This window comes from Stegostoma tigrinum, chromosome 4 (genome assembly GCF_030684315.1).
Source record: "Stegostoma tigrinum isolate sSteTig4 chromosome 4, sSteTig4.hap1, whole genome shotgun sequence".
Lineage (NCBI taxonomy): Eukaryota > Metazoa > Chordata > Chondrichthyes > Orectolobiformes > Stegostomatidae > Stegostoma > Stegostoma tigrinum.
In genome coordinates this window covers 102,829,419-102,857,061 of record NC_081357.1, presented here as the reverse complement: position 1 = coordinate 102,857,061, position 27,643 = coordinate 102,829,419, and the positions used below count along the sequence as shown (strand labels likewise).

The 27,643-nt window shown below is 41.4% G+C and overlaps 1 protein-coding gene across 1 annotated transcript in view; it reads left to right on the top strand.

Annotated features, from left to right (window-relative positions):
* LOC125452488 (CUB and sushi domain-containing protein 1-like) overlaps positions 1–27,643 on the top strand; it is a 2,230,063-nt gene that overhangs the window by 2,077,194 nt on the left and 125,226 nt on the right. Inside the window, exons 52-57 of the mRNA XM_048530978.2 lie at positions 5,213–5,407; positions 7,183–7,356; positions 11,734–11,907; positions 14,861–15,034; positions 17,670–17,735; positions 24,678–24,866. Coding sequence (XP_048386935.1) covers positions 5,213–5,407; positions 7,183–7,356; positions 11,734–11,907; positions 14,861–15,034; positions 17,670–17,735; positions 24,678–24,866 — 972 coding nt within the window. The remainder of the gene's footprint in view (positions 1–5,212; positions 5,408–7,182; positions 7,357–11,733; positions 11,908–14,860; positions 15,035–17,669; positions 17,736–24,677; positions 24,867–27,643) is intronic.

The window sequence follows — 27,643 nt, the reverse complement described above, 5'->3', positions numbered from 1 at the left end:
ATCCCTGTCAGTTTGGGTATCAGAAAATCTATTGATCTGCTGGAGAGCAGACTGCAGAAGACGAGTGAGTGCCTTCTTGGAAGTGACTCCACATGTTATTCAGTGATCTGTGTCAAGCTTGACAGCAGTCTGAACTTTCACGAAGGTTGCAGCGTGTATAAGCATTAATTCCTATTGAGTGTTCGATTGCAGGAACTCTTGAGGTGGCCATTAAATGGTGATGTCATGTGAGAAGACATCCAGCAGGCTGGAAACTGACTCATGTGAACTCCAGCCATATCGTAGAATCTTACAATATTTATGTTGCAGCAGGAGACCATTTGGCCTATCAAGGTTGCACTGGCTTAATGAAAGAGCTTTTTCCCTGCTATCATTCCCCTGCCTTCTCCTCTGTATTATTTACTTTTTAGATCATATCATTGTCTTGTAAAAGCTTCGATTGACCCTGCTGCCACCACAAACTCAGGCAGTACACTGCAGAACCTGACCACTTGCTGCATGAAAATTTTTCACCGTGTGGCCATTGCCAATCACCAATGAAGACTCATCTGCTGCACTGATATCTTGAAAGAAGGAAATCAGTTGCCTTACCTTGTCTGGTCTTATTGTGACTCCTGACCCAGAGCAACATGTTTCACTTGTAATTATCCTCTGAAATTACAGTTAGAACCAACCACTTCAATGGGAAAATTAGATAAGAACAAATGACTTGACAGTGATACCCACATCCAATAAAGAGTATTAAATAGCCAGATTTACTTCCTTCACTGAATATTTGAAATCAGAGTTCTCTCATTCTCAATGCCATTACAAGTGAGAACAGTTTATCCCTATTTACTGTGACCTGACTCCCCTCATGATTTTGTGTGCCTCTGTCATACTTCCTCTCAGCCTCCTTTCTCGAAAAGAAATCTCCCCAATCTATCCTTGTAACTGCAGATTTCTGGAACCATTCTCATACATTTCTTCTGCAATATCACTATGTCTTCTCAAGTTAATTGCCCAGTACCTTAGCCAAACATAAATTAGTGATTTTTGGAAATTCAGTGTAACCGCCTTGCGGTTGTCTTTTATATTTCTAGCTATAAAGTTGAGAATATTCTACACTTTACTAATCACACTTGCTACCTGTCCTGCTACCTTCAATTATTTATGCACATGTACACACATTTCCCTCTGCCTCTGTAATCTTTTTAGATGTAACTGTTGTTTTATATTGTGTCTTCACATCCTTCCTAGGAAAACAACAAACTTCATATTTCTCCGCAATGAACTTTGTCTGCCACCTGCCTGCTCATTCCACCAAATTATCTATGCCATTTTGGACATCCTACACTATCCTGTTAAAAGATCAAAATGCTTCCTAGTTTTGTTTGCAACTTGTGAAAGTATTCCCTATACACCAGATGTATGTCATTAATATAACTGTAAAAAGAAGAGTTCCAATATTAACCCTGGGGACCTCAACTATAGGTGTTTCCTTTGTTTAAAAACATCCATTAACCATTACTCATGTTCCTATTACTCAGCTAGTTCTGTATCCATGTCAGTACTTTCCTTTTCCTTTTTACGAGATGTAACTTTGCTCAAAAATCTGTGATGTGGAAGTGTATGTTTGGCACATTGGCAGAATTTCTCCCATTAACCTTCTCTTATGTCTTTAAATAACTCCAGTTAGTTTGTTACACGTGATCTTAAGGCTTTTGCAGGATCTTTGAACAACTCAGAGAAATCCTTGTGAGCCAGAAATTTTCTGGAACTTTGTGTTCCTCCTCTCTGTGCTCCTCAGATGACCTCACAAGGGACTTTGCCTTTAAGTGAGCTGTCCCTTGGCCTACCGCTGCTTCCATTACTCACTGTTGTCTTTTTGTGTTCATTGTCTGAATATTTACCTTTGAATTATCTTTTGAGTTATGCTTACTTTTTACATTGTTCCTGCATGTTGATTTTTTGATAGGTTTTCAGTCCCCTCACATCTGAAGAGCAAACGGTTTAAATCATAGCAAGGAAAAGCATTTACTGATATAACCACTTCAGTGTTATCTGAATGAATCTTAATCATGTTTCAGCACTTCTTTGCAAGTGTCTGATCATCTTGTGAATGTTGTCAGCATTGATCGAGAGTCCACTTGAATTTCACTTTGAATAAAGAATGCAAGATTCAGTTTCTAAGATGTCGATGCTCCCAAGGTTAAGTGGGAACCCAATTTCATATAATGGCTGTAATCTGTCTCCCCATACTCACTGACAGAATGTAGACTTTTATTTGTTATTTCGCCCTTCCTTCTCCACTCTGAAACTGGTGCTATCATTTCAGATATGGGTGGAGGATTGTCTGTCTATGCATTAAGGGTGGTGACAAATTGCTCTATAAAGAATAGATTCTTGATTTTGTCATCCCAAATGTACATCTGCTGTCCTTGCCTCTGGTACTATGAGAATTGGCATTAATCCGATACCTCATGCCCTGATTCCTCATGTGTGAAATTCCAGTAACTTTAGACATAGTTTAGGGAAGAAGAGCACAGTTGCTGAACTTGGTTCTATCCATAGTCAATATTCACACATCTAGTGAGTAGTGACAGAGATTCTGTGCAATATTTCATCTCTTTTGGTCACAGCAACCAATTGTGGCATTCCACATAAATGTGATTAATGCATTTTGGATGCTGAACCTGTGTGTTCCTGATCTGCATGTTGCTATAACACCTTGTAATTTATAGAACCAGTACACTGTTGACAAGGTATTGGTCAACTTATTTTGACTAAATTTGAAGTATTGCATTTTGGTAAGGCAAACCAGGGCAGGAGTTTTACATTTAATGGTAGGGTGCTAGGGTGTGTTGCTGAACAAAGTGACCTAGGGTTGCAGGTGCATAGTTCCTTGAAAGTGGAGTCGCAGGTAGACAGGATAGTGAAGGTATGCTTGCTTTCATTGGTTAGAACATTGAACGTAGTTGTTGGGACGTCATGTTGCTGCTGTACAGGACATTGGTTAGGCCACTTTTTGAAGGCTGCATACAGTTCTGGTCTCCGTGCTATAGGAAGGATGTTGTGAAACTTTAGAGGGTGCAGAACAGATTTACAAGGATGTTGCCAGGGTTGGAGGGTTTGAGCTATGGAGAAAGGCTAAATAGGCTGGGGCTTCATTCCCTGGAGCAGAGGAAGCTGGTGGGTGACCTTACAGAGGTTTATAAAATCATGAGGGACATGGATAGAGCGAATAGCCAAGGTCTTTTTCCAAGGTTAGGTGAGTCCAAAACTGGAGGGCCATAGTTTTAAGATGAGAGGGAAAAGATTTAAGGGCTTGAGGTGTATCTTTTTTCATGCAGTGGATGGTGCATGTGTGGAATGACCTGCCAAAAGAAGTGGTGGAGGCAGACATAATTCCAAAATTTAAAGACATCTAAATGTGTATATGATTGGGAAGTGTTTAGAGGGATGTGGGCCAAAAGATGGTAAATATGACAAAGTTAGATTGGGATGCCTGGTTGGCACTGATGGTTTGGACTGTAGGGTCTGTGTCCATGCTGTATGACTCTATCAATCAAGTTCACTTTTGCATAAAAAACAAATAAGATGTTTTATTACTTTAAACTCCATTATGCACAATGACTAGGAACTGTATTCCATACAGACCCTTAGGCACTTCATAGATGAATGTAAGGTTATTTGGGACATACAAACACAACACTACTCAATACCTACTGAGTCAGAGGTCATGGATACGTGCCAGCAGAAATCAGGTTCTCATCAGTAAATGTCAAGCACATTTCATTTTTGTCTTTTGACTTCTATCTGTTTTATGTTTTAGTGCAATTTACTTGATGCTTACCGAAGGAATGTATCAAATAACAATCTAATATGAGGCACTATCAGTGCTTTCCAAATGCAGGTGTAATATTAGAGGTGTCATGCCTCACTGGAAATCAAACCCCACTATTCTCTGAGTCATCTTAAAAGTTAAAGATTTTATCAACACATACAGAATTCCCCAATTGATCTGTCATTTTAGTCTCAGGTTAACAGAACACAGGCTATGTTTCTATACTTTAAAATGTGATAATTTATTTCAAATACATAGGTCTAGCTGAAAGTGAACAATTCTGAACTATCAACATATGACTCTTCTGTTAAAACTCTTAAACCCTTTTAAATCTCTACCTGCGCACAAATATAGACAGGTATGAAAATAAAGGTGTTATGGATGGAAGGGAAAAGTGGGAAGTCAATTCAATGTTCCTTATTCATTAGGTTTACTGAGATGATCCTTTTAATTGTCAGGATTGACTCTTCATTGATCCCTGTCTTTTCCAGGTGGTTTCACCTTCCTTGTGGGAGATACAGAGTATCTCGTTCACAAATGATAAAGTCTTTAACTTATAGATTAAAAGCCACAGCAGACAGCAACTGGTGAAGGAAAATAAATTGGTTGCCTTCAGATTTTCAGTATATGTTAACTGCATATCACCACCACCTCTCCCTCCAGAGGCCCGATGGCTTCTGCCTGTTTCATTCCCACCTACAAGCGGTTCAGCTACCTGATCAACAAACACATATTGTTAAAAGGTGGAAGACTTTTGTCATTGACAACTAGTGACTGTTCCACGTCCCAATCAGCTACTTGTTGCTGGCTAAATCTCACTTTTTACCATCTGTCTACAATAACCTACCCCTGCTACATGAACAAGCAGCAGTGTAAACATCACTTACAATAAATGCTGGTAACTTGGTTGCAGAAGATACAGCAATTCCTTCCACAATCCTTGCTTCTTTTAAAAAAAAAGCCCTTTCCCCATTTTATACTGCAACCAAAACTGTGGAAAAATAAGAAAGGTTCAGTCTTTACAATGAAACAGCTCTTGAAAACCTAAATTACCTCGGCCAAGAATTATGCCTTTACTCCCCAACCTTGGAGAAAGCTTTCGAAAATTGCTGCTGTGAAAGCCCATCACCATTAAAGTAAGAGGTGTCTACAGATTGTTAGTAGGACTAATTTAGAGCCTTTAGGTTTTCAATTTAATTCAGATCTTTCTCCCACAGCCTGTCCTCTCAGTCTGATTGATGTCTTCTTATCATTACAATGTATGCGAAGACATAAAATGGCAACATTAGAATACCACCGTAAATTTTGACTTTGTAGAGCTAATTACATGTGTTAAATATTGTAATAATGGATCACCTTTTATTTGTGTTTATTTCCACCTCACAGCTGTGTCGTGTCCCCCTATTGAAACAGTTCTTTCAAAAGAAGTGGTCAAGCGGCTCGTTCATGGGTCATTGAATGAATATGGAAGCAAAGTCATGCTAAGCTGTAAACCTGGTTATTACTTGAGAGGCAACAAGGTCATACAGTGTCAGGCAAATGGCACGTGGAGTGGATCCAATGAGAAAGCAAGTTGCAAAAGTAAGAGCAAGTGCCTTTGATTCTTTTTCTTTGCAGTTATTGTGTGATTGGAAATTATTTGGGCTGGATTTTCAGAGGCTGTGCAGCCACAACTATTATACATAATGAAAGAGCTCCACAGATCAGACAGGAGATTCCAGTCCAGGCTCCTTTAGACATGCGGACACGTATTTTAAATTTGAACAGGTCTCTCATTATCAGAGCAAAGGGAATTGTGTCTCCTTGCTCACAGCAATCAATTGCCATTTTCTGTAGCATACGGGGTTCGCAGCATCATAGCCGACCACTTTGATGAAAGGTAAGTCTGAGGTCAGGGTGGCAGACGTGTGGGGGTTAGTGTGCCACGAAGGTAGGCTGCCAAGTGAAAAGAAGGAAGTGCCATTTGGAAAGGAGATAGATAAGCTGCCTGGGTACTATGTGGTGGGGACCAGGTAAATAACGGAGTGTTTAGTGTTGGTGCAAGATATCTGGAATGAAAGTCTGGAAGGGTAGAGATAAGGTGCTACATTGTGACTGAGGGGAACAGGACAGAAGTCAGGTCAGGTCGCTGCAGGTCTCGGGGAAAGCGTGTTGGGTATATCATTCATTTGCAGGGATCACCATGCCCAGGGATAGGGGGATGATTTTAGATACTTTGGGAAGCAGGGTTGTCAGATTAGGGTCTGGGTGAATGTGGAGGACTGGAAGAGGTGTAGTTGAGGACATGTGATCTATGTTGGATGTTCAGTTGAATTGTTACTCAGGAGTTATACTGGGCTTTATAAAATCTAACTTTTCCTGCAGTGTTAGCCAATGAATTCTCTGATTTAACTGGATATTTTTGGAGGGTTCTAGGTGCAGAGCAGTTACCCCGTGGAATCTTTAAATTTCCAGGCGATTCCTTCAAAGAATGCGATGACAAAGGTTCTGCAGGGTCTTCATTTGTGACTCCCATATTCAATGCAGAAATGATTGTCTGGCCAAACACATACACCACAAATAAGATAACAAAGTGTGGGACTGGATGAACACAGCAGGCCAAGCAGCATCTTGGGAGCACAAAAGCTGATGTTTCGGGCCCATGATGAAGGGCCTGGGCCCGAAACGCCAGTTTTTGTGCTCCTAAGTTGCTGCTTGGCCTGCTGTGTTCATCCAGCCCCACACTTTGTTATCTTGGATTCTCCAGCACCTGCAGCTCCCATTATCTCTGATCACATACACCACAAAATCTGATTCAACATCACTTATAAATAAACAACTACTTTAATACTAATTTTACAATGAATTTTTTACTGCATTTGAGTTGAACTGAGTTCTATATGAAGCACATATGCACTTAGAGCTACCAAATTTATGGTGGAGCTTTTAAAATTTTAAATTGCGTGACTTGACATAAACTTAATGCATAAACAGGAATTAAAGAAGTGTCTCATCTATTTGCCAAAGGCAAAGTATGCCAAGCCTTGGAGAGTGTGCTTTTGAGATTGACTTGAATGATGCAAGGGATGAATGACTTCTGTTAGATGGAGACGCTATAGAAACTGGAAGCATTCTCTTTAGATTGGAGAAAGTTAGGGTGAGATCTAACAAAGGAATTCAAAATTATGAAGGCTTCTGTAAGAGGGTGTAATGTGAAACATTTTCTTTCAGTGGGAAGGGTGGTGAGGGCTTGTTTTTAACAAAGTGAATTGTTATCATCCAGGTCAGCCGTGGTCTTATTGAATGATGGAGCTGATTTGATGGGCTGACTGGCCTACATCCAATTTCAATTATATGACTTTTTTTTCAAAAAACAGTTGTCTCATGTGGAGATCTCCCTTCCCCACCAAATGGCAACAAGATTGGAACACTCCAGACATATGGGGCAACTGCAATCTTTACTTGTAACACTGGGTACACATTAGCTGGATCTCATGTTCGAGAGTGTCAAGTAAATGGTCTGTGGAGTGGAGTGGAAACCAGATGCTTGGGTATGTACCTTAGATAATTGAGACATGCAGCTGCAGTGTATCAATTGAATCTTACAGCAGTTATATGCGCATCTAAACTCAGGCAAATTTGCCCTTGATTTCATTTAAAGTTGTGAAAGTCCTTTCTCTGTTATGGATGTAAGAATCTGAAGTGAAATGTATTTTGAAGGTTTGAATATTGTTCCCTTTGGGCATTGATCCTTACGCAAGTGTCAGATGTCTTTGCATTGAAGTGAATACAATGAAAGCTCTCTATTTTGGTGGCTGGGTTGAATGAACTAACCTGTACTAATTGGCTGACTGTATGGGCCTATGTTCTTCAGAACCTTGAAGGAGGAAATGTAGTCTCATTAAAACATACATGATTCTGACTAGTCCCGACCAGAGCTACCTCTGAGAGCTTGCTCTCTCTGACTGAGGAGCCTCAAACATGATGCGGGGTGGGGGGAGAGCCTCAGGTTAAGGGGTGATCATTTGGGACTGAAATGAGGAGAAATCTCTTCACTGGCACACTTGAAAATGTTTGGAACTCACTCCCTGAGATGTTCAATTTTTACACAGGTAATGTTGTGGAGGCACTCAGTTTTATCAAAATACATCTGCCCAGCACAGCTGTCAAAAGACTCCATGAATTTGCACTCTCTCTCTCTCTTTAAGGGACTCTGAACCCATTCCATAATCTGACTTTCCTCATCTTACAGCAATGATTTTTTTTTGTTATTCATTCATGACACTAGGGCATTGCTGAGTAGGTCAGCATTTATTGCCCATTCCTCATTGCCCAGAGGGCAGTTAAGAGTCAACTTCATTGTTGAGGCTGCGGAGTCACATGCAGGCCAGTCCAGGTGTGGGTGACAGATTTCCTTCCTTAAAGGACATTAGTGAGCAGATGAGCTTTTCTGCTATGGTTTCATGGTCATCATTGGATCCTTATTTTCTGAACTTTATTGAATTCAAATTCCACCAGCTGCCCTAGTGAGATTCAAACCCAGGTCCCCAGAACATTGCCTTGGATGAACAGTCCAGCAATAATACCACTAGACTGCTACCTCCCTAGTCGCCCGAAGGTGGAATCGAACTCAGGTATCTGGCACTGTGAAGCAGCAGTGCTAACCACTGAGCCAATATGCTGTTCTCAAATTGAGAGTTGATTCATTGCCCCTCAAGTTGCAACTGTACCTCTGTCATCATAGCATTCATATATTCTTGCTGAAACTGCAATATCACCCATTCTTTGTTCACCCTTAGTAAATAATCATTCTAACACAGCTATGTCTCTTAAAAGAATCCACAATGGCATGGGAAAAGCACTGCCTGTATCAACCGTTCATTGTCTCTCTCTGTTTCTCTCAAGAACCCCCACATACACACACAAGGACGCATACAGACATGCATGCACATACAGAAACACAACCATGGCACACACAAGGACACACACACGGACACACAAGGACACATACATACACAAGGACACACAGCATACACAGAAACACACACTCAGAAGGATCCTTGGACACAGACACACAGCAGTGGCGGTATTGATGGGCCTCCAGTTTTCGTGTGGGGCAGGGGAGGTGCAGTCTAGACAGAAAGAAAGTAGAGATTAAGAGCCATTACCTGTTCCCCTGATAGCCTCTTCACGCTGAAACCTCTCGAGCGAAGGCCTCAGCACTTTCAATCTAACACTGGCCCACTTGCTTAATGGCTGGTCCCTTATACACCTTGACTTTGCCAGTTGTCTTCCTCACGGAGCCCCTTTCTTTTGGTCAGAAGAAGAAGGAGGGTAGGAAACATCAATGTACAAACATACAAGGTACGTTTTTCACACAAAAGCATACCGTTGCACTATCCTAAAGTGTGCTTTATCTCGACCCAAGGGATACCTCATCTCTCCAAAAGGAGCAAAATGGAAAACATTCTCCATATCAAGAAACAGTTGGAGACATCAGCTACTGCAAAGGCCACAGGCCCTGACAACATTCCGGCAATAGTACTGAAGACTTGTGCTCCAGAACTTGCCAATCCCCTAGCCAAGTTGTTCCAGTACAGTTACAACACTGGTATTTACCTGGCAATGTGGAAAGTTGCCCAAGTATTTCCTGAACACAAAAGCAGAACAAATCCAACCCAACCAATTTCTAGCCCATCAGTCTACTCTTGATCATCGGTAGACTGATGGAAGGTGTCATTAACAGTGTTATCAAGCAGCGCCTGCTCAGCTATAACCTGCTCAGTGACGCCCAATTTGGGTTCTGCCAGGGACACTCAGCTCCTGATTTCATTACAGCCTTGGTCCAAACATGGACAAAAGAGCTGAATTCCAGAGGTGAGGTGAGAGTGACAGCCCTTGGTATCAAAAGTGGCATTCTACTGAGTGTGGCATGAAGGAGCCCGAGCAAAACTGGAACCAATGGATATCAGGGGGCAAATGCTGTCATGGTTGGTGTCATACCTGACACATAGAAAGATGATTGTGGTTGTGGGAGGTTGATCATTTCAGCTCCAGGCCATCTCTGCAGGAGTTCCTCAGGGTATGTCCTAGGCCCAACCATCCTCAGCTGCTTAATCAATGACCTTCCCTCCATCATAAAGTCAGAAGTGAGGATGTTTGCTAATGATCGCACAATGTTCAGCACCTTGCGTGACTCTTCAGGCACTATATCCATATTCACATGCAACAAGATCAGGACAATGTTCAGGCTGATAAGTGACAAGTGACATTCATGCGACACAAATGCCAGGCTACATCCATCACAAACAACAGACAATCTAATCACTGTCCCTCAACATTCAATGTTATTACTGTCACTGAATCCCCCACTATCAACTGTCCTGGGTGTTACCATGAACAAGAAACTGAACTCGACTCACTACATTAACACAGTGACTACAAGAGCAGGCCAGAAGCTGGGAATACTGCGGCAAGTAACTCACCTCTTGACTCCTCACAGCCTGTCTGCCATCTACAAGGCACAAGTCAGGAGTGTGATGGAATATTCCCTACTTTCCTGGCTGACTGCAGCCCCAACAGCAGTCAAGAAGCTTGACACTATCCAGGACAAAGCAGCCCACTTGAATGGCACTACATCCACAAACATTCACTCCCGCCAACACCGACGCTCAGTAGCAGCAGTGTGTACTATCTCTAAGAGGCACTGCAGAAATTCACCAAAGATTCTTGGACAGTACCTTCTGAACCCACGGCCACTTCCATCTAGAAGGACAAGGGAAGCAGATATATGTGAACACCACCACCTTCAAGTTCCCCTCCAAACCACTTACCATCCTGACGTGGAAATATATCACTGTTCCTTCACTGTCACTGGGTTAAAATCCTGGAATTCCCTCCCTCATAGCATTGTAGGTCAACCCACAGCAGGAGGACTGCAGTGGTTTGAGAAGGCAGTTTACCACCACCTTCTCAAGGGCAACTAGGGATGGGCAAGAAATGCTGGCCAGCCAGTGACACCCACATTCCACAAATGAAGAGAAAAACAAACAATGCGCATCAGACCTCTGCCACTGCCCTTCAACCCTAGACACTCCACATGACCCACCCATGCAACCTAATTCATGTCTCCTCATAACCCTATGCTAACTTAGTGCCTACTTCACTCCCCATCCTTTCCTGCCCCTACCTGCCATGCTAACTCATTTTGATTCCACAGTTACCAACACTCATAGGAGAAGAAAATATTACTTAAAGTTCTATATTTTAGGCTGCACTCTGTGGATAAGTACTTCTTGACACTTTTTGACAGGTCTTTGCAAGTTGGATAGTTCCGTGAAGTATATACATCTCTGATGCAGTTAACGATCACAGTGGGACCTGCTTTTAGAAATCTTCCTCTTTTTATCTTCTTTAGAAATGCATTTTTGTGCCAAGTGAGTGTTCATAAGATTTCTATTCGTCAGAATGCCAGAAGCACTATTAACCTCTGCCAGCAAATACATCTGTTTTGTATCTCTCAACCGGTTTGATAGCCTCCCCAAAGTGTTTATAACCCTCATTCCCAAAGATTAAGTTGTACAACTTCCACTTCCAAACCATAACACAGAAAGTGTCTTGAAGCTATATCTACAGGGATATCTCAGCTCTCCAAAAGGGTATCCGGGCTATCCAAAGGATATGCATGAGAACAGACATGCACTTTACTTTTTCATCACAATGAAGCTCCTGTCTACCAGGGAGTAAATTGGGAAGTAGATGTCTACATTCTTCAGAACCTCCCCTGGAATTGTAGTATTTTTCTGTGTTTACATCCTTTATGAGAGTATTCTATGTTTCTCAGCATTTTATTTATGTAAGATTTTGCTGATGTTGCAATATTATGGCTATTGTCTTACCTGCTTTCCTTTCTTTGCTCTCTAATTTAGCCGGTCACTGTGGTTCTCCAGATCCAATTGTAAATGGCCACATCAGTGGAGATGGGTTTAGTTATCGTGACACAGTTGTCTATCAGTGTAATCCAGGTTTCCGTCTTGTTGGTTCTTCAGTGAGAATTTGCCAACAGGACCACAATTGGTCAGGACAACCAGCAGTCTGTGTCTGTAAGTATGACTCATTTGCTATGGTGAAGGCTTTTAGAAATCTTTCTCTTTTTATCTCCTTTAGAAGTACATTTTTGTGCCAAGTGAGTGTTCATAAGACTTCTATTCATCAGAACCCCAAAAGTGCTGTTGATCAATGCCTGAAAATAATTCTGTTTTGTATCTCCCAACTGGTTTGACAATCGCCAAACTCAAACGCTCTTGGAATTAATTTAACTTCTGGCAGTGAAATTATGCCAGTGTAAGTGAATCATTGACCCATTGATTACAGCCTTTCCTGATTTTACACTCTATTATTGAGAAGAAAATTAGGTGAATAGATGGATGTGTACCACATCGCCAATTCAAATTAAAATCATTGAGCTATTGCCCAGAGTTAAACTGGGATGGGGTGCTGGGTATCATATTGATACAGATGGAGTATTGACTCTCTAACATGAAGCAGATAGTCAGCATAAATGTGTCTTTTTCAGATATTGGTGCTGGGACCTTAACTGCTCATAATTTATGTAAATGATTTGAATAAAGAGATGGAAGGTGTGGTTGCCATATTTGCTTAATACAGAAGGTCAGGTGGATGAGTAAGCTGTGAAAAGAACATAATGGAAGCTGAATTGACAAAAATGTTGCAAATGGATGATAATGTGGGAAAATGTGTAACTGCCCATTTTAGCAGGAAGAATGATTTAGATATTATCTAAGTGGTGAGAGTTTGCAAGGGGGCTGCAAAGGAATCTCGTTGGCCTTGTGTATGAATCACAAAAGATATAGGAACAGCAAGTAACAAACAAAGCTAACAGAAGGGTATTGGTATGAGTGAGCGGAATTAAATATAAAACTTGTAGGTTATGCTTCTGTGATGCAGGATATTGCTGAAAATACATTTTGAGTGCTATGTACCATATTGGTCACCTTAATTAATAAACAAAGTGCATTCAGAGCAGTTCAGAACTAGTGTACCAGATTAATACCCAGAATGAACGAGTTGTCTTGTAAAGAAAGGTTGGCGTGGAGAAAATGTTTACTATTACGGAAGAAATGAGAACTATGGGTCATTTTTGACAAGTACGGGGTTACCCATTTAAGGCAGAGATGAGTGTTTTTTTGTTCCATCGCAGAGGATCATGAGCCATCGGACCTCTCTTCCTGAAAAGTTGGTGGAAGTGGGATGTTTGAAAATTTTTAAGACAGTTAGATTCTTGTTAAGTAATGGAATGAAAGTTTGCTGGGAGTGAGCAACGAGTGGGTTTGAAGTTACAATCATGAGTCATGACCTAATTAAATGGCAGAGTAGGCTGAAGGAGCCTCATCCTGATCTCTGCTTAGGGATGAAACTGGTCTTGGAGATAGTGCAAAAGAAACTGACAGCCTACTTCTCCATTAGTGTAGTAATTTGATCTGTGCTCATTTGTTTGTTTTCCTATCAGGGCAGCATGGGAAGTGCTTTGGGACTCCCTTCAGATGTGTGGATATAATGCTTAAAAATGGAAAACCACATATAACCCATTTAAAATATGGGCAGGCAATTTAAAAGAATTCAACACAATTTTCCTGAATTTCTGACAAAATAATTTCCTTGATATTCTTTGATGTATATTTTGATAATAGAATTATAGAGTCATACAGTAAAAACAGATCTTTTGGTCCACCCAGTCCATGTTGACCATAATGTCAAACTAAATAGTCCCACCTGCCTGCACTTGGTCCATATTCCTCCAAACATTTCTTACTCGTATGCTTACCCAAATGTTACAATTGTACCTGCATTCACCACTTCCTCCGCAAACAAAAGAAAATCACCCGTAATTTCTTTTTAAAATCTTTCTCCTCTCACCTTAAAAATGCGCCCCCTACTCATGGACCCACCCTAAGGAAAAGAGACCTGCCATTAACCCTATCTATACCCCTCATGATTTTTTAAACCTCTATAAAGTCACCCCTCAACCTTGTATGCTCCACTGAGCCAGGTCCAAGCCTGTCCAGCATCTCCTTATAATGCTTATAAACCCTCCATTCCTGGCAACATCCTGGTAAATCTCTCCTGAACCCTGTCCTGCTGAATAATATCTTTTCTACAGCAGGACAACCAGATAATATCGAGTGAAATTTGGATACTTGTACACAAATCATATTTCCTTCCACATTGGATTAAAGTACACAGCTTTGCATCATTCTGCACGACAATTACTGTTTGAATGTATTCTGAAATTCAGAATACATTCCTTTGAGCTGTGGAGAAATGAAACAATTTGACGAAGGAATGGGGATTGGCAAGCACCCCGACGACCTGGTCTCACCCTTTTTATTGTATGCTAACTGCAATATAACAACGGGCAGCCTGTTTTTAAACAAGAACATCACTTTTGAAGTTTCCAAAAGTTTTAGGTAATTTGTTATTCATACTGAGGTGAGAAAACAGTTTTTATTTTAAATATAATTGAAATTTTGCTGCTTTTCCAAAACCAACAAGGAGAGCAACCTTAATTTATTTAAACAGGTACCGTCTGAAATGCTGAACAATGTAGTCAGCAATGCATATGTGCTATTGCTTACTCTACCTTAATGCAGATACCAGTATCAAATTAGTAGTTGCAATATATTAGCAACATAAATTTGGCATTTAATAGGTTTAAAAAACAACTGGAGAAGCTACAGAGGCAGCATATCTGTGCAGAATTTTAAGTTCAGGGAATCTGAACCTGAACTTCCCCATTCCTTGGTCAAATTGTTTCATTTCTCCACAGCTCAAAGGACATTTTCTATTCCTTAGCTTTTTGTGAGCAATGATGTTACTAATGGTACTGACATGAAAAGTTATTGAAATAACACAGCACAATACCGATTAAAGCAGTAATTTGAAAACTTAAAATATATTTAATGGTGAATTGTTCTAAATGAAGCCTATTACAAGCTCCTGCATTCACATTGTACAACGCAAACTTAATTGTTTCAGCGATCACATGTGGTCACCCCGGCAATCCAGGTCACGGCAAAACCAATGGCAGTCAGTTCAATCTGAATGATGTGGTTAACTTTACTTGTAATTTGGGATATTCACTGCATGGTGCGATGAGAGCTCAGTGCCGTGCTACAGGCCAATGGAGCAGCCCATTGCCAACTTGTCGAGGTAAGAAAAGCCTTTGTATATTTTGCCACCCTTATTTTAATTTGCCTACATATTTCAGCATTTTTAGGAACATTGTTGTAGGGATCCTTAATTGGGTGAAAGGGTGTGGCCCAGATATCCATGGTGTATCACAACATGGATACTGTTACACAATGCTATTGCCTTTATTAAACTGCTAAGCAAGACTACATAGAATTGTTGAATCCCAGAGCACAGAAAGAGGCCATTTGGTCAATGAAACCAGCTCTGTGAAGAGTATCCCACCCAGACTCAGACCCCCACCCTATCCCCATAACCCTGCATTTGCAGTGGCTAATCCACCAAGCCTGAACATCCTTGGATACTACAAAACAACTTACCATGGTTAGCCCACCTAACCTGCACATCTTTCGACTTTGGGAGAAAACTGTAGCACCTAGAGGAATCCCATGCTGACACAGGGAGAACGTGCAAACTCCACGTAGACAGTCATCCAAGGCTGCAATAGAACCTGAGTCCCTGGTGCCTTGAGGCACAATGTTAACCACTGAAACACTGCGACACCCTTGCCACAATGACACTGGCTGTCAAACAATCCTACGAGCTGGGGGTCTAGCTGAAATGGTCAATCTGGCGTTGGATCTCCATGCATGTCTTTGGAGTGGCAGATCAAACCATTTTACTGACTAAAGTAATAAATCCTTTCTCAGTAAAGTTCCTTTATATCTCCTCTTTGCTTTGACCGTTCTCCACAACGGACAATGCCTATTTTTGGCCAATTTGAGTGGATTTTTGATAACATCACTGTCCTACATAAAAGACAAAGCAATCCCAAAGCAGCACTTAACAAAGTGAAACATTTTTCTGACGTTCTCTCTCTCGCATTCTTGTCGATCTTCAATGCTGGATCAGGGAAGGCATTTCTAAGATGCCACCCACCTCCCCACTCCCCCAGATCTCTTTCACATAGTACTGACAGAAAAGCACTTGTATAGTTTGCCGTCCTTATTTTAATTTGGCTACATATTTGGAGTATTATTGTCGGACTCCTTTTTTGGGTGAAAGGGTGTGACACTTCTTGTGTGTTGTCCAAATTTCCCATCTGTCTTCCCATTTCCAAACAAAAAGTGCATTGCTTTGGCAGGGTGTCCTTTCTCTTGGTCTCATGGCCTTCTGTTTCAGTATTGCATTCCACCACCATGAGACAACCCTAGCAATAAGAACTATTCTACAACCAGTGGCCATACATTAATTTGAAAGAAAGTGAAAAACAGCCACACGGTTTAATGTAATTTATACCATAAAAAGTAAACAATGCATTGACTTATATTTGATAGTCAACTGTTGAATTTTTTTAAAAAGCCATTTAATTTATAAAATGGTGCAAACCATGGATTTTAAGTGAAATGTGAAAACTTTTGGCATTTGAAATTGCTTTCCCATTTATTGTTTAAGCTTTGACTTTCAAGAGAAATATGTAACATCTCAAGTGATTAAATTGAGTTTCTTCTCACTACTGGAGACATTTATAGTTTCTTTGGAAAATGTGATGAGCAATGTGCTTTAGAAAAAGTCAATGTATTTTTGTGCAATGCATTCTTTAATACCAAAGGTGCAGCAGAGTGCCGTCATTTTCATATTTACCCTTCATGAATTTGCTGATCAGTTCAATATTAACTGTATACCGTTTTATTGACTGCAAGCCCATCTTCACTTATTCTAGAGTAAAATTAGGCAATGCTCATGCACCAGACCATGTTTTCTGTTTGCAAAATATCATCAATTATGAGGTACTCCAGGAACACATCTCCTGTGAGTGGCAGAACTTCACTGTATTCTGCAAGAGAATTAATTGCTTTCTTCACTCAAGAACATTAAGTTCAAATAAGTGTCCCTGTGACCTGACATTGCCATAAGGGTGAACAGCTAAGAAGTGAAGAATACATAGAAAACTAATTGCAGCCAGTGTTTCTGTTTGGAAGCTCAGAATACGCTGAAAGTTCATGCAAGAGAAAGACACAACGTTCTCTCTGAGCACAACAATTTCAATTCGGTAGTTTTTGGAAATGTCCTTCAGGTGAAGCTAGTCTTGAAGAAATGAGCAGAGAATGTGTTCTTGCATATGCTATGCCATTGGAAAGGTCAGAGATATGAAGATGGGAAGGACAAGGATTCATGGATTGGACTAAACCCTTTGTTACCATTTAATTGTTGCCAGAACCCAACAAGCCATATAAAGGGGATGGAGAAGGGAATGTTACAGTAAACTCACACTTGGATTGAATTCATGATAGCGACATAGAAAATAAAAGCAAAATACAAAATTCAGAGAACTACGAGGTATAAAATATAAGCTATGACTGCTAGAAAGTTCATAGGAGTATTGAAATGTTGAAAGAAATTTTATTTTCTGGGAATTTAGTGACATGCCTGCAAAGGTTTGAATATTATACCCAAAATCAAACAGGCTGTGGTTTAGTCAGGGGTTGAAATGTAAGAAAATCTCAAACCCAGTCCCAACCCTACTCCAACCTGCCAGCTTCCTGGTTTAACAGAAGGGGTAATGGGGAACAACAGCCAACCAACCCACAGGAAGTGGTTTGGCATCTACATGTTTTAATGACGCTGGCAGCCTCTGATGTAACCTGTTTTACAGGTTTAAGTGTGGCCGGCCAGGTGCCTTCAGCTGCTGAAGGGAGCCGAGGACTGCTTCAGGGAGAAGGTAAGTGACTTTCCAGCACACCTTGTGGGCCAGGAGGATCAGGAGTGCTTTCCTCTGGCTCCCCAAGTTCCTTTCCACTAAACACACCCCAATGCAAATGTCCAAAAATATGGTACAGGCACCCCTCCCCACTCCCCATTTTCTCCCCTTCTTGGATCATGGGTCAAATCTATCAGGGTCTTGCAGCCTGCTGTAAAGAGGTCCCTGCTGAACTGAAAGGCTGAACCATGAAGTAGCCTAGTGTTCAGGCAGCAATCTCATCAAGACCAAAAAAAGCTCCCTGTGGACAGAGATCTGCAATATGGCAGGAAATCTGGACCTCTAGATTTCTTGTCCAATACTTCATCCCACTTCTGTCTCTTGGAACTCATAGTTTTAAAGTTTAGGCTGTAATTTCTGACATCTTAAAAGGAGTTATAACAGGTCTCATTTGTATAGCGGGAACCTCATAAATGAAAATTATTTAGGGTCTCAGGACTTCCATGAGACACAAATGACATCCTTTTCTGAACAGAATGCCCAACCACACTTGGATTGTACAGCAGTCAGGAAGCCATGGAAGATAAATTAGAAATGAGGTTCGGGATTGAATATTTAAGACTGATGGCAATAGATTGTTTTCAGATAAGGGACACAGAGTAAACCTTAGTAATAGTAACTCATCCTCAGATCATCGATGATCAAATTGAATAATGGAACAGGCTTGAAGTTGTCAATGTTTTGTTCTTGGTTGTACATTCTGAGTATTGACTCATAACCAATGGCTGTCAGGAAAAAGTATAACAATGTCCACAGTCTGGCTAAATCACAAAATACTAAACTGTGGTTTTAATGCAATATCCTTCATGGAGGTCTGGCTCACCAAATCATGGGAGAGCTCTTTATTGTCTGCAGGCAGCAGGAAAACCTCTTCCTGATGGTGTCTGAGCATGGGAGGAGTTAAAGGGTTGACAATGGATTCCAAGCCACAACTGATGAGATGTCAGTTGGCTCAATGACGGGCCAATTTACACCCATTATCCCTGAACTCACCACAACTTAATGGTGAATCAGGAATTAAATAGGGACCTGTGGCTGCGGAGGGGGAACATAATGAAACTTGTCATGTTTGCTGAGTTTCCCACAGAATCTTTTGTAGTTTGGAAATCTGTGTCCAGTTGAGGTGGCTAACATTGAGAAGGGGAGTGAGTGGTGTCAGGTGGTCATGAAATACCAACCCCTGCTCTTGCCTCCGACCCCCATTCCTCAACCCAACTGTGACTTACAGCACTCTTCCAATAATTCTCCTACCTCATGCCAGACATGCATGTCAGTAGATTTTCCTGACATCAGGGTCACAAGCCTGGAGAAGGGTTTGAAAAATTAGAGGGAAAACCACATCAGAATTGCTCTACAATATCATGCTGCTGCTGATAAGGTTTCCAAGGGGTGAGCTGGGGATACAGGCCATGTTTTGCTGACACTTTGCCACAAACAGAATGTCCCTGCACTGCACCCCACCCCTGCCCCAGCATATTGCCAACTCCAAATGAGGAGGTGACTTTCCATCAGCAGACCAGAGGCCCATTGGAACTGATGGCTACACGTCCAATAATAGACCACGAGAGGATTTTCCTGGATACTGACACCTTATGCAATTTGCTCCTGCTACCAGCATGTGGTAGTGGGTAAAGGTTGTTTGAGCTAAATCTTTGCCACCAATCCTCCTTTGTCTCTGCTATATCCTGTGCTTATCTAATGATTGATGTTCAAGGATATAGGGTCTGTACAAAATAGACACTATCCTTTGGCAATAGGAGGATTTGTGACATGTTAGCAATAAGTACAACTGCATTCGGACCAGTAAAATTTCTAGGCCTTTAGAGAGCTGGAACAGGTGCATCTGCTCCCTTTGAACTCTAGAGTAGAACTCGCTGCCTCCACACTTGATCTGGATGTGACAACAACAGAATAGTGGAGACAATACAACTTGAAAATTAGCCCCTTCATAACCATTACTCTCTACAAGAGGCCACAGCAGGAAAACTTTCACCTGGAATGCAAACAGCTCCTCAATATGAATTTCCTCTTCGCTCACAGGGATGCACAGATTCCAACCGTCTTAGTTTTTGTTGTGCATTTAATACCCTGAGGGTGACTCCATGTTAGGGTTTTAGACCTTGACTTGCCTCAGTAATACACAGTTGCCCAGCTCAGGCAGCTGAGGATCCAAAGCTGTGTGCCCTCTGGCCCTCCAATAACAGAAGCTTACTCACTGTCCTTCACAGAATGCAAACATAGAGGCAGCCAAGTCAGAGGCCATCTTCCAGAAGATTGCATTGCCAGGGCCACGCTGGGAAGCATGGGTTCAGGATTCCCATATGCTCACTGCATCAATGTCTTGAAATCAAAGTGAAAATTCAGTCAACTTGCATGCCGCCAGCAACTGGATCTGGTCGCAATTTGCTTTCCTTCCTCTTTTGAAGCTTCCACTAGTTGCTTTCCCTCCACTTTTGAAGCTGCAACCCATCTTCTAACCAACACCAAATGAGCAGTCAATACCCCTAGTTTGCCCCTCCCCCTCCACTTTATCTGCCTGTCCTCTGTGACTCACCTCTGTCAGGGCATTCTCCAAGCCTCTGATCATGTAGCACTTCAAACGGCTGAACATTATGAGCAGAAATTCTTTTCCCAATGAGAATTGCCCTCAGTCATGTGTTGTTTGAATTTCAGAAAGTCAGAGCAGCAGGAGCTCAGCTGTGATTGAAGGGTAGAACTGCAAAGTGTTTTCTGCAAAAAAAAACAGGAACATTCACTCACTGGCAGAATGTCACTAATCATTCTGTGTGTCTTCAAGGTTTACATGTACATTGAAAGAGAAACCTAGTGTGAAAATGTCATTTGTAATGATAATGTTAACTGAGTTGAATGACAGTGATTGTTTATACTGAGGTAGGAGATTTACAGTGAAAGCTGTACTGATACTGAGTCAATTATACATTATAGGTCACAGATTGATCATTTTACTCAAGTTGATGATGTTACTAGCAAGCATATAATTCATTATTTTGTGGTACCTGTATGGTTTTTTTTGCTATTTTTCCTTCTTTCCCTGTTGAAGGCACTGGCTACATGGTCACAAAATTGCCTACTGCCCTACTGTTAACTATGAATTTGTATCATTTGGGTCTGGATAGTGAAAACCAGCAGGTTGTTTGATTGTAATGTACAGGGGCAGAGAGAGTCAAGACGACCTCTGCTTTTTTCTTTAATCAAAGCTTACATCAAGTGTTTGGCAAATCATTGTACATACAATTTGGATCTATCCATTCAGCTGCGCTCGAAAGTCCAGGATGATTTTTCTCCCCTTGCCCTGCAGCAATATATAATTCCTTGCCTCTCACTGAGTAATAGGAGAATTTTGCTGTTGATCAGGGATTAAACAAAGGTCCTTTGTGAAAGGCATAATTTAGCCCTACACCGAGCATTTATCCACAGACACTAAGGGGGAGAAAAATTGTGATCCATACCTGTATTGTTAATTTACCACTTTAAATTCAAAAATGTATCTATATCATGGAACAAGCCCAGAAAAGGCTGGAGAAATTTAACAGACTTCGCAGCATCTGTGGGGAGCAAAACAGCGTTAGTTTTCCAAGATAACATGGTGCAGAGCTGGATGAACACAGCAGGCCAAGCAGCATCAGAGGAGCAGGAAAGCTGATGTTTTGGGTCTAGTATTCCAAGTCTAGTTTGAGTCTCCTTTCGAATTATATCCTCAACATCTTCTACTTCTGTTACATGGTTTGCATAACACCCCCCAGCCACTACTTCTTCTGTTTATGCTTAACTCAGATAACTTTTTTTCTATGTGCCCAAAGTTTACTCGTCATGCAGATAAATATTTTGTCGCCAACATGTTCTGAAGTTCAGAGATAGTAGGAACTGCCGATGCTGGAGTCTCAGATAAGAAGGTGTAGAGCTGAGTGAACACAGAAGGCCAGGCAGCCTCAGAGGAAGAGGAAAGCTCAACCGAAATGTCAGCTTTCCTGCTCCTCTGATGCTGCCTGGCCTGCTATGTTCATCCAGCTCTACACCTTGTTCAAAAGTTCAGTTGCCCTGCTATGAGCCACAGCATACAATCTATTGTTCCACTCATCCTCTGATCCACCATTGGGCTTTAAATCTGTAGAAGTCTGTGCAAATTGAAAAACCCAATCAGGATTTGCTCTCTGAGCTTCTGAAGCCCATAGGCAGATTCTTGTGGGAATTAGAACCTGCAGTGTGTGGGATGCAATCGCTCACCTGTTTTTTTTTCTTGAATTGGTCAATAAATGGCCAGAGAGTTCAATAAAGGATGGCACTGCACTCCCAAAGCTGATGATCCAATAGGAACCCTTCTAGCTTAAAAACAAACAACAGACTGCTATAAAAGATAACAAGGTGTGGAGCTGGATGAACACAGCAGGCCAAGCAGCATCTGAGGAGCAGGAAAGCTGACATTTCGGGCCTAGACCCTTCATCAGAAATTCACAGGTTGGCATTAAGGAGGTAAGGTATCAACCCAACACGCAAAGGATCTTCTCTCCAACTTTGAGATTTCATATAAGAAACATGTCTAGTAGTATATTGTGATCCTTTGCACAACCTGACTTGTAAAAGCAGCTCAATCCAAGCAGCAGGAGAGGAATTCTCAGCCTGGTCTGGTGTCAATCCATGACCAACAGACTTGAACCACCGCAAGTTGACCTTAAATGCCCACACACAAGGTGTTTTTGCTACATTAAGATAAAAGCAAAATGCCAAGGATGCTCAACATCTGAATTCAAAGTAGAAATTGCTGGAAATACTCAGCAGGTCTGTGGACGCAGAGCTAGAGTTATTATTTTGCATTGACTATGGCTCCTCTGAAGGAAACCATAACCAATATGAGATAACAAAGTGTGAAGCTGGATGAACACAGCAGGCCAAGCAGCATTTTAGGAGCACAAAAGCTGACATTTTGGGCCTAGACCCTTCATCAGCTCTCTGATGAAGGAGCCAGGCCTGAAACATCAGCTTTTGTGCTCCTAAGATGCTGCTTGGCCCGCTGTGTCCATCCAGCTCCACACTTTGTTATCTTGGATTCTCCAGCATCTGCAGTTCCCATTATCTCTGATTCATAACCAATATGAATTGGTCACCTGTTCCTTGCAGGTGGTCAGGCCTTTCTTGTCCCCATCCTGCCTCTGAGAAAATATCTAGGAGTGGGATGACATGTTGGCCAGCAGTGTGGGGTTCCTCACCTGCTGACCTCCATTCTAGCCATGATGCTAGGCTCAGCAAATCAGGCTCTTCAAGTTTTCTTAGAAACTTAGAAATTTTCAAAACTCAACAAAGGAAATTTGCCATCTCATATTTAAGGACACAAATTTACTTTCAAGAGGAAGCATCCGTTGTTTGCATTGCACAGAAAGAAAGTTTCAAACAGCAGCAGTAGTCACATGAGAATTGGCTTGACATCTCATGTAGCAGCAAGAAAATGACAGCCAGAGCGTGCCTCCAGAGGAATCACAATGCTTTTCACTGTATTCTTGTACTTCTGTATTGTAGTACAAGTGACAATAAAGGATATTCTATGCTAGCTCTTTGCGGCAGGAATCAGCACAGCCACATTCACTGCTGTGTGGCTAATTCAAAACCTTCACTGTCATCAGTGGCAGGTTTGCATTCAGTAGTGGTTCACGCTGAATTAGATATCGGGGGCACCTAAAAGTCAATCAGAGTTCATTATGTAAATATGTTAAGAAAGTCTTAGACGGGCAGAATATAAAAATAATGTGTTTAAATTGTATGTATTCAGTTGTACTCACAGCATTAAGTCAAATTTGATTAAAACGAAGATGATGGTATGGCTGTTGACTGTGGTGATTGTATGAAACCACTATTCCAAATTGAATTTCTGCTGGAAAGACATTTTGCCAGTGTAATCATATTAGCATACTGCTTATTCTATACTCTTTTGAGTGCAAGAAGATAAATTGGACATGTGTGGTGTATGAACTAGAATGTATTTCACAGACCAATGCACTTTCAAAATAGTGAATGAGGCAGATATTGATTTTAGCATCATAGGCATGAGCATTCCATGGCTGTGATACAAACAATGAGATGAATTATGTATTTGACAGGTGTTCTGATGATCTTTTTGTGCATCGATATATAAGCAGGCCACGCATGCGATGTTGAAATATCACTAGTAATGTAATTTCCAACTGGATAAATGACCTCAGCAAACATCACACATGAATTCTGCTTTGCCAAAAGGATTCAAATGTGATAGTGGTGACAGTGGAAGCAGTGACCATCCTCTGACAATCCAGTTTATTCGTAAGAGTAAACAGAACTTTTTGATTTTAATTATTTATGTCTTTATGGTCATTATGCTGACACAAAGGCTTTTTTTACATGTGTGGAGAATACTTGGAGCGTGAAACTATAGAAGTTATACACATATTTCAAACTTCGCGGGTTTCCAGCTATAATAAGTGTCAAAGTTACAGGTAACACTGAAGTTAAATCAGGAAAGGGGATTTGTTAAATTTAGAAGCAAGCATCACAACAAAATTAATTCCATCACTTATAAAATTCTTCGCAAATTTTTGAAGTACCATTCAGACACACTGTTTATGGAGCTGCATTTTTAAAATTTATTTCTGGATTTGAGATGCAAAGAGCCATTAGCTCTGGAATGATGAACCTCAAGTCTACGGCCAGAGCAGAAAACTGTCAGTTTGCTGGACGTAGTTTTCCAGTAGGAAGGCAGGTAGGCCAGCTCCCCGATTCCAGTACATATATGCAGGGATGGAAATGCTCCCTGCTCAATAAAACCACTTTGTGCTTCCAAATGTGGACTGTTTTAACATTGCCATGTTCTGATATCTTATGGTTTAATGAGATTTCATATACTTTGTTGAATTGCAGTGATAAACTGTACAGACCCTGGTTTTGTGGAAAATGCCATTCGCCTAGGACAAGAAGATTACCTGCAAAACTTCAAGTTTGGCAGCAGCGTGGTGTACCAGTGTAAATGGAGCTTCTACCTCCTTGGCTCAGCTGTGCTTACCTGTCAAGCAAATGGTCTGTGGGACCGATCACTGCCAAATTGCTTACGTAAGTAGCACTTGGTTCTGTGAAGTGTATCCCGTCCCCTTTTACCCTATTTTGTCTCGAAGCACATTTGGTTTGGAATTGTCTTATTTCAGATGCTAAAAGGACTGAACTTTCTATGAGGACAGTGCCAGTTTGTTTATCTCACAATACTCCGCTCCACTCCACTGGGCCTCATGCAGTCAGGCAAACAGTGAGCTTTAACAGGAGAGTTCAAGGGTTGGAAATTTTATGTCTCAAGAGCTAGAAACTATTCTCGTTTCTGTGTGGATAACAAGTTTTATTCACAGTGCTTTAGAATATCTACTCCATGCTTCTAGCTCATGTTTCCAGCTTTTTATTCAATTTTGTTTATTTTTCTCTGAGTCCATAGCCTAGCTCAACCAATCAAGCACAGTGACGATAGATCATTCCGATAATCAAACACAGGCCATTCGAAGATAACAAAGTGTGGAGCCGCACCTCCATTTCCCACCTACCAACCCCATCCCGCCACCTTGACCTGTCCGTCCTCCCTGGACTGACCTATCCCCTCCCCACCTCCCCACCTATACTCTCCTCTCCACCTATCTTCTCCTCTATCCATCTTTGGTCTGCCTCCCCCTCTCTCCCTATCTATTTCAGAACCCTCTCCCCATCTCCCCCTCTGATGAAGGGTCTAGGCCTGAAACGTCAGCTTTTGTGTTCCTGAGATGCTGCTTGACCTGCTGTGTTCATCCAGCTCCACACTTTGTTATCTTGGATTCTCCAGCATCTGCAGTTCCCTTTATCATAGACCAATCGAACATCACATTGATTATAACCAACAAGGCAAAATTCAACATTTTGCTTGCCAAAAAAAATGGAGACTGTCTAATCATTGACGTTGCCTCTTCTGCAGCCCCTTCCCCCAAACCATCCAATCGCTGCATTTGGTCATTTAGCTGCAATTTGCTGCAGCCAGTTATTCAATTTTCCATCACACTGTCAATTCCTCTCCTCAGGACATCAGTAATTAAACTCAAGGCATAATGCCAGGGCTCCTTGGGCCTCACCATTGAAGTGAAGGTACCAATAAAAGGAGCAAAAGGAAAGCCTTCTCACTTTCAGGAGAAAGAGTAAGGTGGAGGCCAAGTGGAGCCTGAAATCCTGCGGGGACTGAGAAATGAACACTTGACTGAAGCACCTTCCCATGCCATCTTACTTCCACATGAGACAACCGCCAGTTACTCTGAGCAAATATTGAAAAGTTAATAAAAATTAAATCTGTTCTGCATTATATTTGCATTTTTGGGTATAGTTGAACCTTCAGGATTTTTTGGAGGGCTGTTACCACCAGTGAAATTGCTCCAAACCTTTTTACAGAGATAGCAGGAACTGCTGATGCTGGAGAATCTGAGGTAACAAGGTGTAGAGCTGGATGAACACAGCAGGCCAAGCAGCATAAGGGAAGCAGGAAAGCTGACGTTTCGGGATGAGACCCTTCGTCAGAATATTGAAGGAGGGTCTAGACCTGAAACGTTAGCTTTCCTCCTCCTCTGTTGCTGCTTGGCCTTCTGTGTTCATGCAGCTCGACACTTTGTTATCTATGAATCTTTTTAGTTGTTTTAACTCTGTGAAAACTGTCGTAAGCAAGACAACTATCCTCATGGATTTTTCACTCTCAATCGGCTGAAGTATTGTCACAAAGATCAGATGTCTGCACTACAAAAACCCAGTTGCAGTTCACTTCTTGTTATTCTATCCAAGAATATGCTGATGCTCAAATATTGAAAAACATTTTCGAACATGCCTCTGTTTTAATCATTATTGCTGTTTTATACATTTCTTACAATTTAACAGTGCAGCCTGATCTTTCAGTCTGATCAGCCTTTGCTTTTAATGGCAATGCCCAGAGAGAGATCCAGTCACATGCTTATAAGCCGCAATTTTTCACATGCATCATCTTGAATTTGAAGTGTTCTGTTCAGAGCCCTGTATCTCCATAGGCTTATGCACTGCCCATTTTGTAACTGCACTTTCTTTTCCCTAATAACAAAGTGTGGAGCTGGATGAACACAGCAGGCCAAGCAGCATCTTTGGAGCACTTGCGCTCCTAAAATGCTGTTGAACTGCTGTGTTCATCCAGCTCCACACTTTGTTATCTTGGATTCTCCAGCATCTGCAGTTCCCACTATCTCCTTCTTTTCCCTGTTAGGCATTAATGTGACAGTGTAAGGATATGGGATGGGCCATTTAGGACTGAGATGAGAAATTTCTTCAGCCAGAGAGTGGTGAGCATGTGGAATTCTCTGCCACAGAAAGCAGTTGAGGCCGAAATATTGAATGTTTTCAAGAAGAAGTTAGATATAATTTTTAGGACGAATGGGATTGAAAAGCGTAGGAAGAAAATGAGATGAGAGTACTGAGCTGGATGGTCACCTGTGATCTTATTGAATGGCTGCACCTAGGGAGTAGGCTCTAAGAACCTAATGGCTTACTACTGCTCCTATTTTCAACGTTTATATTTTTCTATGTCTCACTTTGACACAGGTTGGGATTACGGATATTATAATATTAATACCTCTGTGTTAAGGCAGGGTAAAATTAAGCACGGTTCGTGATTGTATCTGGTGATTCCTGCTGAAAAGCGCCCCTGAGTGGATGTTGAACTTATTTGTAATGCCCCTTAACACTTACAGGAGGAGAATTTACTGCATCCTTGTGCCTGATAGAAGGAGGGAGAGTGAAGTCTGTTGTAGTGTTGCAAAGATAGTGCAAATATCCTCTTTCCCTGACTGGGTTTAAGACCCTACTTGGTT